The sequence below is a fragment of the Capricornis sumatraensis genome, chromosome 2 (genome assembly GCF_032405125.1).
Source record: "Capricornis sumatraensis isolate serow.1 chromosome 2, serow.2, whole genome shotgun sequence".
NCBI classification, from domain to species: Eukaryota; Metazoa; Chordata; class Mammalia; order Artiodactyla; family Bovidae; genus Capricornis; species Capricornis sumatraensis.
Genome location: NC_091070.1, coordinates 206,643,342 through 206,659,880, shown reverse-complemented (window position 1 = coordinate 206,659,880; position 16,539 = coordinate 206,643,342). Strand labels below are relative to the sequence as shown.

At 43.9% G+C, this 16,539-nt stretch overlaps 1 protein-coding gene and 1 non-coding gene across 4 annotated transcripts; one reads left to right on the top strand and one right to left on the bottom strand.

Annotated features, from left to right (window-relative positions):
* Positions 1–144: 144 nt before the first annotated feature.
* PPT1 (palmitoyl-protein thioesterase 1) lies at positions 145–16,246 on the bottom strand. Of its 3 annotated transcripts, XM_068964890.1 has the most exons (9): positions 16,123–16,246; positions 11,697–11,806; positions 11,344–11,471; positions 10,796–10,866; positions 9,188–9,290; positions 6,124–6,214; positions 5,190–5,288; positions 3,376–3,447; positions 145–1,520 (listed from the first exon to the last, which is right to left on the bottom strand). In XM_068964890.1, the coding sequence occupies exons 1-9, from the start codon at positions 16,244–16,246 to the stop codon at positions 1,398–1,400; spliced, it is 921 nt and encodes a 306-aa protein (XP_068820991.1). In that variant the 3' UTR covers positions 145–1,397. The 3 variants fall into 3 exon arrangements, with proteins under 3 accessions (XP_068820991.1, XP_068820992.1, XP_068820993.1); XM_068964891.1 differs by lacking the exon at positions 3,376–3,447; XM_068964892.1 differs by lacking the exons at positions 10,796–10,866; positions 11,344–11,471; positions 11,697–11,806.
* On the top strand, positions 1,694–1,841 carry LOC138074773 (small nucleolar RNA SNORA79). The gene has a single exon (XR_011144583.1). It is a non-coding gene; the product is annotated as a small nucleolar RNA SNORA79 (small nucleolar RNA).
* Positions 16,247–16,539: the final 293 nt, after the last annotated feature.

Below are 16,539 nucleotides of genomic sequence, written 5' to 3'. Positions count from 1 at the left end.
TTAATACCAAACTCACTTAGTATTTATGTATGATATTTGCTGAACAGAAATGTAAGAACTTTGAAAAGAAAAATGACACCAAGGATAAGAAACTACTCTTTATTTTAGACAACTTCATAAAATTGTTTTCACCCGTCCCCACTTCTTGCCTTTCATCCCCTTGTTTTAGTTGAAAAGTCTTGAAAGATGAAGGAAAACCAGAAGGTAAACTTTGTAGCACTCAATAAAGTGCTTCCCTCAGACGCAGCTAAATCGTTTCCACAGACAGAGCATTCTGCAGAACAGTCTTCCAAAAGTGGTGCTAGGATTACATGGGGTAAGGGAGTCGGGCTAAGATGTCTTCAGCAGAAATTCTCAAGAGTCCTTAATATTCTAAGGTGGGTAGATCTCCAAGAGAAGAGGGTTATGGAATGTTCCCTAAGCTTTCTTGAGCAATCTTTTTTTCACAGAACACATCAGAAGCAGTTTGGAGTGTGCTGGTAATACACATTTTTGAGATGAAGTTAGAAAGCCTGATCTGTTCACATTTTTTCCCCTCCCAGTCTTTGCTAATGCCAGCAATAAAGTAACTCTGGAATCCAGACCACCAGTCATATTCAGAAGGGATAGCTTTGTCAAGGGTGGAATGGAAAGAACCAGCTACTGCCTCCTTTTTAAATTTTTACATTTTTCTTTAAACCTCCCTACCGTCCCCATCTAAGTTTAGCAATATGTATACTTCCTGCCTTAAGCAATCCAACTGGGTGCTACTTCCCTCCTTTTGTGACAGAGCAACTAATTCATCACTACCTAAGGAGACAGTGCTACCAAGGCAAGATCGTGGGCTGCCAGAATTTGTAAAATAATACCCAAGACACACAGAAAGTAACATACTCAGAGGAGGGCAGCCTTAAAGAAATTACATGGTTGCATTAGCCAAGCAATACTTTTCCGAGCACTGGTCATATCACCAGAACAGTTAAGAAAGCATTTTAAGTGAATACCTCAGGCCTGGGTATTGGACCCTCGGCTTGAGATGTGGCTAGGTTTTCCCGAGAAAGTCATTCATCTTAGACTATCTCATCGGTTTAGTTTGTTCAGTCTCTTCCAGGCCTGGGCAAAGCTCTGGCACTGACCTGCAGCAAACTCCTGATTCCTAAAAGAGTCTGACCATATCAAAGGTGGTAAGACAAGCTCCACGGCTGTTAGCTAATTAAACTGACATTCCACACCATCTGCTGATAGGATGAGGCAAAGGATAAGACTCGTATCTTGGATCTTTCCAAGCGGGGCATGTTCGATGATGACTAAAGAAAAGGATTAGTTGCTAGCTGGATCTGAGCTCAGGCTTGGGCATAGAGGGAACTGGTTTGGAAGTGGGAGGGGTTCCCTGAGCTCTGGTTCAGACTACAAGGGTTTCACTCAAGGAAGGGTATGATGTGGGCGTAAAACCATTCTTCGGACAGTTGAAGGTGGTCACCTTCAAGAGCCAGGAACACCAGCTGTCCGGCCTTGTCCATTGCCTTGAGCCCCAGGCGGTCCTGCAGAGAAAAAGGCCATAATTAAGCTTAATGGTTTCACAGTAAAATCATACAGTTAATGAGATATTCTCAGAAATGCAGTATTTTCTCTTGAGTATTAAAATTTAGGTAAATGAAATGCCAACAAGGATACTTCCCTCCCATTCTTTTCCCTAATATTAAAAACGTGTTTTTGATGGCTGTTCCTCTCACTGCTTGAAGCCTTAGGTGGTAGGATTTTAGTCCACCATGTATCTAAGCTGACTTGTCTTCTCTTAGGACACCATGGGGATGGGTTGGTGGTCCACTAGTGTCTTCTGATTTTTATGGAGTCAAATAATTGGGGGAAAAAAAAAAGTTATGTGCCACTGAGGTGGTTCTATACAGGGTTTTATACTCTGCTTTCTGGAAAGTTTCCCAAAGCTTCTGGAGGACCACCTATAAGTGGGCAAGCCATGGACAAAACTGCCTCAAAATGTCAAGTGGGACTGAGCCAAAGATGGGAGAATATTAGCTAGAGAACTTAAAACATACCCAACTCTTAGATAACAAAACTCAGACACTTCCACATTCTGCAGCTGAACAAGTCATGACAGCTGGGGTGCTGAAGAACAGGAGTTGGGAAGATGAGCAGTCAGGATACTGCCAGGATGCTGCTCCTGCTCTTCAGTCACTCAGTCGTGTCCGACTCTTTGCGACCCCATGGACTGCAGCACGCCAGGCCTCCCTGTTCATCACCAACTCCCGGAGTTTACCCAAACTCATGTCCTTTGAGTCAGTGATGCCATCCAGCCATCTCATCCTCTGTCCCCTTCTCATCCTGCCTTCAACCTTTCCCAACATTAGGGTCTTTTCAAATGAGTCAGCTCTTCACATCAGGTGGCCAAAGTATTGCAGTTTCAGCTTCAACATCAGTCCTTCCAATGAACATTCAGGACTGATCTCCTTTAGGATGGACTGGTTGGATCTCCTTGCTGTCCAAGGGACTCGCAAGAGTCTTCTCCAGCACCACAGTTCAAAAGCATCAAACCACCAATTTGAGTTTCATGACAAGTTCTTAATTCGAACTTGCAAAACTTTTAACAAACCCTAGCTTCCTTTTACCTCACCCGTGGTAGGGTGGAAAGAGGCAGGAGAGAAGTCAAGAGATGACAATTGGCCTCTGAAATTACTTGGGATCTGAATAGAAGGCAAGTGGTTCAGATGCATCATTTCTGCACTTTAGGAAGAGTATCTCCAAGATAAAAGCCTGAGAGTGTGGGAGACTCCAGAACTGGGAGTGGTGAAAAGCTGCTTGAAAAAAAGGCCTGCTGCTGCTGCTGAGTCGCTTCAGTCGTGTTCGACTTTGTGCGATTCCATAGACAGCAGCCCACCAGGCTCCCCCGTCCCTGGGATTCTCCAGGCAAGATCACTGGAGTGGGTTGCCACTGCTGAACAAAATTCATAGCTCTGTTCCTCCCAGTCTCCTGCAGGAGGAGCTTTCCCCTGTCAGTGCCTGGTTTAAAAACAGGACTTCAGCATCTATTGATATTAGTGTTTTGAAGTAACAGCCCTCCATATTTTTGTCATGTGAGGGCTCTTTGGATTTGTGATGGACTGCGCCTCAGCAAAGGAAGCCAGTTCTAACCCTGTTATCAGAAGGAGTTAGAGATATGTCCCTTGCCCAGGCCTGAAAACATGAGGAACAGGTCCTTCAACCTTCAGGATGGAGACCAGTAAACCAGTGCCTGATAAGCTGGTGCCACAATCAGTAGTCTAACGAGCCGTGCCCACAGCACCTGCTGTGCCGGAGTGTACAGGATCAGGAATGTCACCAAAATACCTAGCAGCTCCCAGCGTCGGGCTGACAAGGACTGCACCGCTCCTCCCCAGTTACCTGTGTGTAGAGGGTGCTCTCCTGTAAGGGAATGGTCTCCTTGGCTTGGCCACTTCTGTAAAATCCAAACCACTACAGGAGAGGAGGAAGAAAGGAGGTCAGATCAGACATGCGCACACTGCCAGACTATTTCAAGACTGGCTAGTAGCTAAGACTACTGACAACTCCCTAAGGCTGTAGCAAGGAGGGACAACAAAGCATGTCGAGTCATTTTTTCTTAAGGGTGGATCCTGAGGTATGAGTTAATCATTCCGAAGAGCTTTCCCATTCCCTAGAATTGCTGCTTCCTACAGTTACTGAGCACCTACTCTGAAAATCCTTGTGCTGTATAAACATTCAAAGATGAATTTATGTATACAGTCCCAACTTTTAAGCAGCTCTGGTCCAATGCACAGACACAACTAATTGTTTAGCATGGGGGTCAGCAAACTTTTCCATAATCAACAAACACAAAATAATTTAGGCTTTAAGGGGCCACGTGGTTGCAACTACTAAATACTGCCATTGTAATGCGAAAGAAGCCACGAGACAATATTTTTTAAATGAATATGGCTGCATTCTTTTTTTCCTCTGTCTTTCCCCACCAGCCCCCAGCTGTATCCCAGCATGGCATGTGGGATCCTGGCCAGGGATCAAACCCACGTCCCCTGCAGTGGAAGCTCAGAGTCTTAACCAGTGGACTGCCAGGGAAGTCTCAATATGGCTGCATTCTAATGAAACTATTTATAGACATTGAAATTTGTAATTCATGTAATTTTTACATTATCAAAGTTTTTTACTTTTTTCTACCATTTAAAAAAAAAACCATTTTCCTTCGTGGGCCTTACAAAAGCAGGTGCAGGGTGGATTCAGCCCACAGGCTGTGGTGTGCTCTGACACAGTGTGATGAACACTGATAATTCTTAAGAGGGAGCAAATTCTGCCTAGAAGAAGGGTGGCTTTCTGGATGGAGGAAATGACATTTGAGCTGAACAGGAGCTCGTCAGGTGGAGAAGGCCAGGGAAGGGCATTTTAGAGACTAAAGCATGAACAAAGGAACACAAAAGAAGAAACACCTGCCAGAGCAGGGCATTTCAAGTAGTGCACTATGACTTGGTCAGAGAGGGGATGAAGTGATCAATGAAGTAAGATTAGGTTGGAAAGAAATCAAAGCCAAGTCAAGGCTGAACGTGAATGTGAACCTCAGGGAGTTACAGATTTTAGACTGGTGCTGCTGAACCTTTTCTGGATCACAGATCTCTGAAAATCTGATAAAAAATTTCTAGACCCTTCCTCAGAGAATGCAACTTCAGCTTACCCTTGAACAACATGGGTGTGAACTGCTTGGGTCCACTTATATGTGGGTTTTGTTCAGTACTGTGGATGCTGAGGGACAACTATAAGTTATATGTAGATTTTTGACTGTGCAAAGCACCAGCGTCCCTAACCCCTATGTTGTTCAAGGGTCAACTGTATATAAGTTTGCAGTTTTGGGTTGTGGGGGGTTATAACCCTGAGTGTCCCATTTATAGACCTCAGAACCCCTGCTCTACACAAATGTGGGTGGAAGGGACTGACAATTCTTCCCAGCAGGCAGCTGTGGGTTTTTTTTTTTTCTCATTTTTTTAAAATTGATTTATTTATTTGGCTACATTGGGTCTTGGTTGCAGCATGTGGGATCGTAGTTCCCTGACCAGGGACTGAACCTGCATCCCCTGCATTGGGAGAACAGAGTTTTAACCACTGAACCACCAGGGAAGTCCCCAGGCAGCTGTGTTTTAATGCTATTTTCTCTGCCAGTCTCCTGGCATGTTGTGGCCTAAGAAGCGTCTTACCTCAGAATCCACAGGGTCCACGATGGAATCATTGAGGAATTTCACCATCACAAACTTCTTGAGGGCCATCAGGTTTTTCTTATAGGACTCATTGACACCCTGGAGGAAAAGTCAATAGTAAGATCCATCAGATTACCATCATTACCATCAGATTCTAGCCAGGGAATTAAAACCGTACAGTGCTCTGGTCTGCCTGACCCTGGGTATCTTCTCCATGGTAGTGGGCTGCTTTTCTCCCTTCCTGCCCAGAATACACCAGGTACAGCCTTTTTCTTAACATGCCATCTGATTGACAATGCTCCCAGCAACCATGGCGTACAGATGGCAACCATGAATGGCCACCATGAATCTGTCACTGCGCTCTACAGGTCTCCATCACATAGGTCAAAGACTGCTAGCCAGAGAAAGCCAAGGCAAAATAAGAAACTGCAAACTCTGAGTGGTTCTGCCATACTATTCTGTTCCCATCGCTCCCCTCTTCAAATTCTGGTTTTGTTTGTTTGTTTTAAACCTCCAGATAAGCCAATAAAAATTGAGCCAGAATCTCCCATGTTCATCTCTGGGACACACTCAGTCCCCTGTGCAGTCTGTCTCTTAAGTAAATCACTCTTCTGAAAAAATATGACCCCAAAGCGATCCACTGGAAAGGCTTCCCTCAGTAAGGCGGCAGTTGAGGTTCCTGCCAGCCAGCACCTATTGAGTTTACCCTGCTGCTTCAACACTAGGCAAGAGGAAGAATCCACAGGAAGAAAGCCAAGTGAATTTCAGCCTCCCTAGAAGGAACTGAACCTCATAAGCACGGCCTCCCCCAATACAGAACTTCCGTTTCCTGGGTTCTGCCTGGGATATTTTGGACAGTCACTGCTCATCTGTTTATAATGCCCCTAACAGGAAAGGGAATGCGCAATAATGGTAGCCTGGGTTGGGTACTTACTCTCTCTTGATTAATATCTGCCAGGAAGATGCTGTGGTTGCGGTATATGTCCTCCTTGATGGGGTCATGCCAGTATTCTGCTTGCACCAGGCTGTGGGAGAAAAAGAAGGAAAGGTGACCAAGCGGCACATTAGTCAGTATGCCCGAGGCATGGCCCTGGGCACAGGCCACCAAGAGATCGAAGGGACAAAAGACAAGAGCCTTCTGTTCCTGCTGCCTGATCCCTTTTTCCTTAGCATCTCCTATGCTCCTTCCTTCTTGTCCTTGAGACCTAGCTTAAATATCGTTTCTTCAAAGACCATTCTGGCCAAACTAGGCACCTCCTCCATTACTGTCCATCACTGCACCTTGTTTCTTTCTGCCACAGCCTTAGCTGGTACTAAGGGGGATCTAGTACCCTGATCAGGGATCAAACCCAGGCTCCCCTGCATTGGGAACTCAGAGTCTTAACCACTGGATCAGGAAAGTCCCCGGGCTATCTTATTTTGAACTTCCAAGATCTCTCTCTTACTCTTTAATGACTGGTTTTATTTGAATTCTTTTCTAGAGTCATGGATGATCTCTTTATCTCTGAAGATAATAATATAGGCTTTTTTTTGTTTAAGGTTTCCTTCAGCTTCTTGAATTGCCATCTGTTTCTTCCAAGTCCCTTTTTACTTTTTGTTGTTTTGATCTGTCTTCTATTTTGGAAGCTTTCCTCAGATGTCTGATAGAGGGGTGGGGTGGCAGTCCTTGGCTCACTGTTCATATTTAAACAAGAGCTTCCCTGATAGCTCAGTTGGTAAAGAATCTGCCTGCAATGCAGGAGACCCTGGTTCAATTCCTGGGTGGGGAAGATCGGCCAGAGAAGGGATAGACTACCCGCTCCAGATTTCTTGGGCTTCCCTTGTGGTTTAGCTGGTTAAGAATCCACCTGCAATGCGGGAGACCTAGGTTCAATCCCTGGGCTGGGAAGATCCCCTGGAGACAGGAAAAGCTACCCACTCCAATATGCTGGCCTGGAGAATTCCATGGACTGTATTGTTCATGGGGTCACAAAGAGTCGGACACAACTGAGCCACTTTCACTTTCACTGAGCTGAATAGACGTTCTTCACACAGTTCAGTTCAGTTGCTCAGTCGTGTCCGACTCTTTGCGACCCCATGAACCGACGCATGCCAGGCCTCCCTGTCCATCACCAACTCCCGGAGTCTACCCAAACCCATGTCCTTTGAGTCAGTGATGCCATCCAACCATTCCATCCTCTGTCGTCCTCTTCTCCTCCAGCCCTCAACCCATCCCAGCATCAGGGTCTTTCCAAATGAGTCAGCTCTTTGCATGAGGTGGCCAAAGTATTGGAGTTTCAGCTTCAACATCAGTCCTTCCTGAGAACACCTAGGACTGATCTCCTTTAGAATGGACTGGTTGGATCTCCTTGCAGTCCAAGGGACTCTCAAGAGTCTTTTCCAGCACCACAGTTCAAAAGCATCAATTCTTCTGCGCTCAGCTTTCTTTACACTCCAACTCTCACATCCATACATGACCACTGGAAAAACCACAGCCTTGACTAGATGGACCTTTGTTGACAAAGTAATGTCTCTGCTTTTAATATGCTGTCTAGATTGGTCATAACTTTTCTTTCAAGGAGTAAGCATCTTTTAATTTAGACAACTATCTACTGGTGGTTTCACTACGTGGTAGTCAAAGGAGTCCTGATTTGTTGGAGGATTGCAAAATATCAACCTGCAGATCTCTCTGGGACCAGTTTTTTCAGGGAGGGATCCATCAAACTTCTGCCAAGAAGATAAGAACCTGGCTGCTATCATTCTGGGAATCAAACAGGAGGAGGTGGGTTTTCAATACGGTGTCTTATCACCATCCTGTGTTTATTATCCCAAAGTCTGGTACTTCTTGAGTTAAACTGCTCCAGAAAATAAATTTGGCTTCTCTTGTCAGGGTTGGGGACGAGCAGTCACTTGGACATACACTTAAGGGATTCGGGGAGTCTGATCATTGTTTCTACAGATTTTCAACGAAGAGTCTCATGCACTTACTCCACCAAAGTATCTTAGATGTTAAACTCCTGACTCTTTCTGAGATTATAAAAAGTGAACTGGTCCCTTCTTGTCAGTGTTTCCTTCAACAGACATAAAGGTTTCCGAATTTTCTGCTCTGCTAAAACAATGATCACTCATTCATCTGCTTTCTTTCAAAAAACATATTGACATCTTTTTTATCATCTCTTCTCTCCTCTCCTGTTCTCTTTGCCCTTGTGAGTTTATCACAGTTTATTCCTTTGGTTTGTTGTTGTTTAGTTGCTAAGTTATGTCTGATTCCTTTGGGACCCCATGAACTATAGCCTACCAGGCTCCCCTGTCCAAGGGGTTCTCCAGGCAAGAATACTTGAGAGGGTTACCATGCCCTCCTCCAGGGGATCTCCCTGACCCTGGGGTCAAACCCAGTCTCTTACGTCTCCTGCATTGGCAGGCAGGCTCTTTACCACTGGTGCCACCTGGGAAGCCCCATAACCATACTAGTTAATCCCAAATCTCAGCTATCACCCAGAATACTCCAGACCTACTAAATCCAAATTTCTAGGGACGAAGCTCTGGAATTCATTTTTAACGAATTTCCCAGGGGGTGTGACATATAATTTAGGTTTGGGAACAACTGAAGGACAACCTACTCCAAAAGTAATTCTGAATATTTTGAAACACCCAAACATAGGTAGTCGAGGACACTGATGTAAGAGGTTATGCCTTTGCTGCTGACAGTATAAAGAATCTGTCCTTCAAATATTAACAGTAGTTTCTTAGCCTGAGTAATTTCTATAGGCTTGTTTTTTTTAAAGATGAAAATGTAATTACATTCTTCTTATATAGAAAAATGTCCTCCCTTTCTTTAAATTTACTATTAGAGCAGTTTTAGATTTACAATAAAATGAAGCAGATAGTATATTCACAGTCATCTGAATATCATTTAAATATCACTAGCAGCTACTCCTAGCATCACGGTTAGCATGAGAGTCCGCATGACGTTATCATGCAGTGACAGTTCTGCATCCTTTTCGGCTAACCGTACATACCGTTCCTGTATAGCTTTGTTGTAAGCCCCAGCGTTCAGTGTTTTTCTGATGAAGTCACAGATGTGTGAGCTTTCTCCTGGGCACCGAGGGAGTCCAAAAACACCTACAGCAGTAGAAGACAGATACTCATGCCTTTCATAATCGTGTTCTGAATACCTACTATGTGCAGGGCATTGAGAGAAACAAAAACAAGAAATAGATCCTGATTTCATTCATTCATTTCTTAAGGAAATAATGCATTTGGAGTTGATACTTTAACCAGCTTCCTCCTGGTGTTCCCTCTCCTTTCTGCCTCAGGCCCTTTGCACCTACTCCCCTCCGGAGGATGTGCTTCTCTTACTGTTTCATTGGGGGGCCTCATTCTCATCTCTTGGGTCTTGGCTTAGAGAAGTCATATCTGAGAAGCCCAGGTCTCAAGCAGTGCTCAACCCCTGTTCCTCCCCCAACCCAGTTATACCTGTGTCCTCATCAATAACATTTTGGGGGGTACCAGACATACCAATTCTAAGCATATATTGGCAATAATTAACTTAATCCTTACAACCACCCTGTGGAGTAGAAATCATGATTTAGAGCATATTATAGATAGGAAACTTTTAAATAGAGAAGTTAGATACTTTGTCTGAGGTTAGACAGTAAGTGATGGAGCCAAGACGTGAACATGAGCAGTTTGGTTCCAGTGCCCAGGCCTTTCACAAATATAACCACTATTCTTCCATTATTGTATTTTTTTTCTTTATCACAGTTACTACTATCTATATTTATTTTGTTTGCTTACTTGTTTCATGTCTAGTCTCCCCACACTAGGATGGAAGTTTCATGAAGGCAGAAACCTTATCTGTCTTGTTTTGAGGTTTTCAATAAATATTCATGGAATCAATGAATGAATGATAAAGCTGTTTCTACCAATTTGCATCTGAATAAAACATATACTTTTAAAAAGTATTTTCCTACCTGTTATTTTATTTCATCCTCTGAAAAATTCCCATAAGATGGGCAGTGTCTTGTTTTAGCTTCTCTCTGTGAAAGGGACCCTACGATACCAAATTACTTGCCCAATTAACACTTAATTGGATGAATCCAATCTCCTGATTATAAGGGGAATCCTGCTCCTACACTCAACCAGCTTAACAGCTAAATCCATCAGAACAGAAATAAAGTTCTACCCCAAGACACATCTGCCCCAAAAGTTTATTAATTCTGTCTAAATAGCAAACCTGTTGGGGTTTTTTTTTTGAAAGATTTAATCTCTGCTGTTAATTTTACAGACAAAAAAAGCCTAGACACTAATCATTGCCTAAGTCCCAATTCAATAGGACACCACTCATGTCAGAAAACAGGAAAGATTGTTGGACTTTCCAAATTCCTCAACCACTGCCTGCTACACGGCTGCAACCATCTCAACTGCAGGAAATCATGTCAATTATATTAGAGAAAAGTAGGTGGTAATGTAATGACTCCCCTGTGTTCCAGGTGTCTGGGATCCTGTTTTGTCATCATTGCTGGCTAGTCTGTTATAACTTAGAAAAACAGGATTTGGGGGAGGATGGCTGACTTCTTGTACAAACAGAGATGCTAGAATATTTTAGGTAAAAAGGACAAAGTTACCTTGATGTTGTCCCCCAACTGAGATGAGATTGACCATGGGAGGTGATGGGCATCTCTGAGCCACTGCCCGCCTGGAGGAAAAAAAAAGGTTATCACTTTCCACTGTCAGATGGAAATAGATCATCAATAATCAACTGCCCAGGGGAGTCTGGGGGAGAATGGGTACCTATATATGTATGGCTGAGTCCCTTCACTGTTCACCTGAAACAACATTATCTGCTAATCAACTATACCTCAATACAAAATTAAGTTAAAAAAAAAAAAAACTTCCCAGATTAAGTTACTTAATCTGTGGTTCCCCAAAGCCACAAAGTTTCAGGATTTAGTTTCCTCTGATACAGCCAAACACAAATCTTTATTCCTTCATAGAAAATAAATTAAGTTCCACAGAGCTTCTTTCAAGGGGCTATTTTAGAAGAGCTTCCCATCCAAGGAAGATGAAGATTCCAAAAACACTAAACGGATAGATCTATCTGCATCAAAGGGCAAACAGTCAGTTTCATGTGATACGATATATAAGTGGTATGATGTAACAGAAAGGGACTTACAGAAACTGGCCTCCCTGGGAGAACCCCATAGCATTGTAGCCTTGCTGCAATTTAGGATCCTTAGCAAGAATCTGACACACTGTTGTTACTTGGGAGTTGACATTCAAAAAGAAGCTGTTCTCCACATCCTGAAAGAGAAGCCACAGAGAAATCAAAGGACAGGGCTGAACACAAGCACTGGCACCTTCTCTAAGAAGAAAACTTGTTTAGGCTGGTACCCTCATAAGCCACTCAAGAACTTAAGTATCATTGTATGGTCTTCTGCTAAAAATGCAAGGTAAAGCATTTTAATAGTACATTCTACGAAATCAGTCAGCAAACCTTCAAAGGAACAGAACTGTGAAGCGCCTCACCTCTCTGAGAGTCTTCCCAATCTCTAAAGATAAGACGTGAATTCCAGGTATTTTCTTCTCAACCATTTTTTTAATAGCACCCATACTTAAGGGATTACAACAGCTGTCTCCTAGACAACAAAGACAATCATGGAAACTTATGAGTAAAAACACATTATTTAACTTTTTAAAACTCTGTACTTCAAAGGCATTAATGAAAATATGCAAAGACAACACACAGAAGAAAATATTTGCAAAACATACTTCATATGAGTTTAATATCTGGAATATACAAAGAACTCTACGAGTCAGCAAGAAGATAATCTCATTAAAATAGGAAAAGGACTTGAACAGACATCTCTTCAAAGACGATATACAAATGGCCAACAAGCACACGAAATTATGTTCAACACCACTGGTCATTAAGGAAATGCAAATCAAAATCACAATGAGGTACCAATGCAAACCTACTAAGATGCCTTTAAAGGCTTCAATTTTTTTAAAAATTAACTTATTTAAAAATGGAAAATAACAGACTTACCTGGTGGTCCAGTAGTTAAGAATCTGCCTACCAATGCAGGGGACGTGGTCCTAGAAGATTCCACATGCCACAGGGCAACTAAGCCTGTGTGCCACAACTACTGAGCCCCTCGCCCCAGAGCCCGTGCACCACCACAAGAGAAGCCCCCTCAATGAGAGGCCCACGCACTGCAACTAGAGAAAGCCCTCACACAGCAACGAAGACCCAGTGCAGCCAAAAATAAATAAATAAATAAATATATGTTTAAATAGAAAATAACAAGTGTTGGCAAAGATAGGGAGAAATAGGAACTCTTTACATTGCTGGTGGAAATGTAATATGGTGCAGCCACTGGGAAAACAATTTGATGGTTCCTCAAAAAGTTAAAGACACAATGACCATCTGACCCATTAATTTCAACTCTAAATACACAACCAAGAAAAGTGAAAGCATACGTCCCTACAGAGACTTGTACAAGAATATTTAAAGCAGCATTATCTGTAATAGCTAAAAGGTGGAAAACACTCAAAAGTCCATCAATGGATGACTGGATAAACAAATTATGGTAGATATATACAGGAAAATATTATTCTGCCATAAAAAGGAACAAAGTATTGAAACATGCTACAACATGGATGAACCTCAAAAACGTTATTTTAAGTGAAATAAGCCAGAAATGAAAGGTCACATACTGTATAGTTCCTTTTATATGACACGTCCAGAATAGGCAAATCCATTGAAACAGAAAGCAGACTGAACATTTCCTGGGGTGACGGGAAGACGGGGTGAAGAGTGATTCCTTAAAACGGGGTACACATATTTTCTGCAGTGATGAAAAAGTTTTGAAACTAGAGAGAAGCGGTGGTTGTACAACATGAATACACTAAGTGCCACTGAACTGTGTACTTTAACCTGGGTAAGTGTATGTTACATGAGTTTCCCCTCAACAACAACAAAAAGAACAACATTTTTTGCTCAGCTCACGTAATAGCTTCAAAAGCCCAATATGGTATCATAGGGACCCCAAATTCACAATTGAAAATAAGCAGAGGTGCATGGTCCCTTATCATCTAGAACATCTGCGGTTCACAGGCCCCAAAGCACCTTGAAATCTTCTCTCTCTTTAGGGCCAGGACTAGACCACGACAAGTAAAGAAAGCTCAGGTAAGTGCTGACGTTGAACTTACATTCTGCACTTTTTTTTCTTCCTGTTTCAAGGAACCAAGAATTAAGAAAAGGAAGCGAAGTGACTGCTGAGTAGGATAAGTGGGCTAAGATCATTTTCCATTTTGAACTTAATCATTCCATTTTCAACCTGAGAGCTAAACTTAAAAATTCGTTTTTAAAGAAGAAAAAGAGCTCAAGCATGTTCTGTTTCTCACACTGAACTATAATCATGGGTTACTTAGGTGGCTTCCAAATAGACTGGCTGTGCTCTGGGAGGACACAGAGCTCTCATGTTCTCTTTTATCTCCACTGCAGTAGCCCGAGGCCCTGGCACAGACTCTTGAAAAACAGTCTCTAACTACTGACTCTAATTCCTCTCTGAACATGTTTCTTTCACCTATTCCAATAAGGTTCTCATTCTCACCACTCCCCTAAAAGTGGTTTAATCAAGGTCATTAGTGATCTTCCCATTGCTAAATCCAGGAACCAATTCTTAGGCCTCATCTTCGTTGACCTATCACCAGCATTTCTCAGTTTGCTATCCCTTCCTCTTGAAACATTTTCACGTGGTTTCAAGACATTGCTCTCTTCTGACTCCACCTTCTCCCTAGCTGTTCTATCTCTGTCTCCTTTGCTAATTCCTCTCCATCCCCTTGGGGGCTTCCCTGGTGGCTTAAGGGTAAAGAACCTGGTTTGATCCCTGGGTTGGGAAGATCCCCTGGAGAAGGAAATGGCAACCCACTTCAGAATTCTTGCCTGGAGAATCCCATGGACAGAGGAGCCTGGTGGGCTACAGTCCACAGGCTCAAAAGAGTCAGACACGACTGAAGCGACTTAGCACACATGCATTCCATCTCTTCATCCTCCAGGTGCTGGGAATGCCTCAGAACTCAGCCTTTAGACCTCTTTCCTCTTCTGAATATCGTCATTCCCTACGTGATCCTGTCCAGTCTCACGGCTTTAAATACTAGCCATATGCCAAAGGTTCCCAACTTAATCCTCCAGCCTGTATCTGTCTCAAGACTTCACACTCCAAATGCCTCTACATCTCCTGAATATGTAACAAACATCTCAAATTTAGTAAGTCCCAAAGCACATTCTTGATTTTCACCCCTAATTTGTTCACCCTACAGGCTCCTCCATTTTGGTAAAATGACAACCTTATCCTTCTTGCTGTCCAGGCCAAAAACCATGGAACCATCCTTGACTCCTTTCTTATCTCATATATAATCTGTTAGCAAATCCTACTGGTTCTATCTTCAAACTGTATCCAAATGTTGACTACTTCTCAACATCTCCCCTTTTACTGTACTTTTTCAAGTCACCGTCACCTCGTTTCAGTTCAGTTCAGTCGCTCAGTCATGTCTGACTCTTTGCAACCCCATGGACTGCAGCGCGCCAGGCCTCCCTGTCCATCACCAACTCCCAGAGTTTACTCAAACTCATGTCCATTGAGTCGGTGATGCTATCCAACCATCTCAGCCTCTGTTGTCCCCTTCTTCTGCCTTCAATCTTTCCCAGCAACTTGTTTAGATTATTGTAAAATCTTTCTAACTTTTTTCCCTGCAAAGGTCCATGACCTCCTACAATCTAGTCTCAATATAGCAACTTATCTTTGTTCAGTCACTCAGTTGTGTCCAACTCTTTTTGACCCCATGGACTGCAGCATGCCAGGCTTCCCTATCCCTCACCACCTCCCGGAGCTTGTTCAAACTCATGTCCATTGAGTCGGTGATGCCATCCAACCATCTCATCCTCTGTCATCCCCTTCTCCTCCCGCCTTCAATCACTCCCAGCATCAGGAATATAAGAACTAGAGTGCCTTTAAAATGCAAATCAGATCATGTCACTCATCTGCTCAAAACTCACAATAATGTCCCGTCTCTTCTAGCCAAAGTTCCTACAGTAGCCTTAGTAGCCCCAACAACACATGCAGGCCATCCTCCTACCCCTATTTTCTTCTGATTCACTGCGTTTCAGCTACACTGACCTGAGTGTTGCTCCCTGAACACAGTAGACATACTAGATATACTTCCGCCTCATGACTTTGCATTTGCTATCTTTCCACCGAATACTCACATGGCATCTTCTCTCATGGACTTCAGGCCTTTGCTCAGATAATCACTTTTTCAGTAAATCCTGACTTTGCTCTATGAAACTGCAAGCCCCCACTTGCACTCTCTATCCTCCCCCTCCCCTGCTTCATTTCCCTCCATTGCACGAACCACCGTTTGACATATGTTTATTTGTTTATCGTTTGTCTCTTCCACTGGGAAGTTCTAAAAGAGCAAAGAATTTAGTCTGTTTAGTTTACTGTATCCTCAGGATCCAGTAGGTAATCAATAGCTACGCGTCGAAAGTATAAACGAATTACAGGTGCCTAAGAAATCTCTGTTCAATGCATGAATGAACAAAAGGATGGAGATGCCGCGGTCACGCAGGCACAACCCTGCCTTCCCGAGTGAGAGTCGGATGCAGCACCCTGACGCCACTGCCCTGAGATTAAACCAGGACACCGCGTAAAATCCTACCGCAGTGCACAGCCCGCTGTGAGCGCTTACCAAAAGACAGTTCCTTCCTCATCATCTCCCTTTCCAATGCAGGGTAACCCCTAAATCCTAAAACGTGGAGCCGGTCCGGTGCTGTGTGACCACGGTCCTCGCCCTCCACACTTGCACTTTGCAGACGCGAACCCAGGCTTGGAGAGGGAAAGGGTCGCCAAACCTTTTTGACTCTCTTCTCACTCCCTCCTTCACTCACCCATCCCATGCCAGATCACCAGCGGCAGGGGAGCCGGCGGGTCGAGATGCCCCAGCGCCAGGGAAGTGCAGGAACCCAGCAGGAAAGCGAGAGCCAAGAGCCACAAGCAGCTGGACAACGCCATCTTGACTCTATCACGTGACCGCGCTCCCCTGCCCCGGCCTCTATGCGGGCGCGGGCGCGGGCGCGGGCGCGGGCTCGCCGCATCCGCCACGCCTCGGCCTGCGTTGCTCCGGGCCGACGGGCGTCTCTCCTGGCTAGTTGCCCCAGTGGACTGCTCGCCACCAGAAATCAAACGCGTGTCAACATATACTCAGTGCTCCTGTGCATCAAGCACTGTTCTCAGCGCTTTACATCTGGTAACTGCTTTAATCCCCATCACGCCCAAATACACTTCTCCCCAATTTACAGGTCAGA

What these genes read in the sequence shown, in the direction of transcription:
- PPT1 (XM_068964890.1), bottom strand. Translation starts at nt 16,246, where the DNA reads ATGGCGTTGTCCAGCTGCTTGTGGCTCTTGGCTCTCGCTTTCCTGCTG. An exon ending in CAGATATTAATCAAGAGAGA is followed by an intron (nt 5,289 to 6,123) that starts GTAAGTACCCAA and finishes CTTTTCCTCCAG; the next exon opens with GGTGTCAATGAGTCCTATAA. An exon ending in AGAGCACCCTCTACACACAG is followed by an intron (nt 1,521 to 3,375) that starts GTAACTGGGGAG and finishes TTTTCTCTGCAG; the next exon opens with GACCGCCTGGGGCTCAAGGC.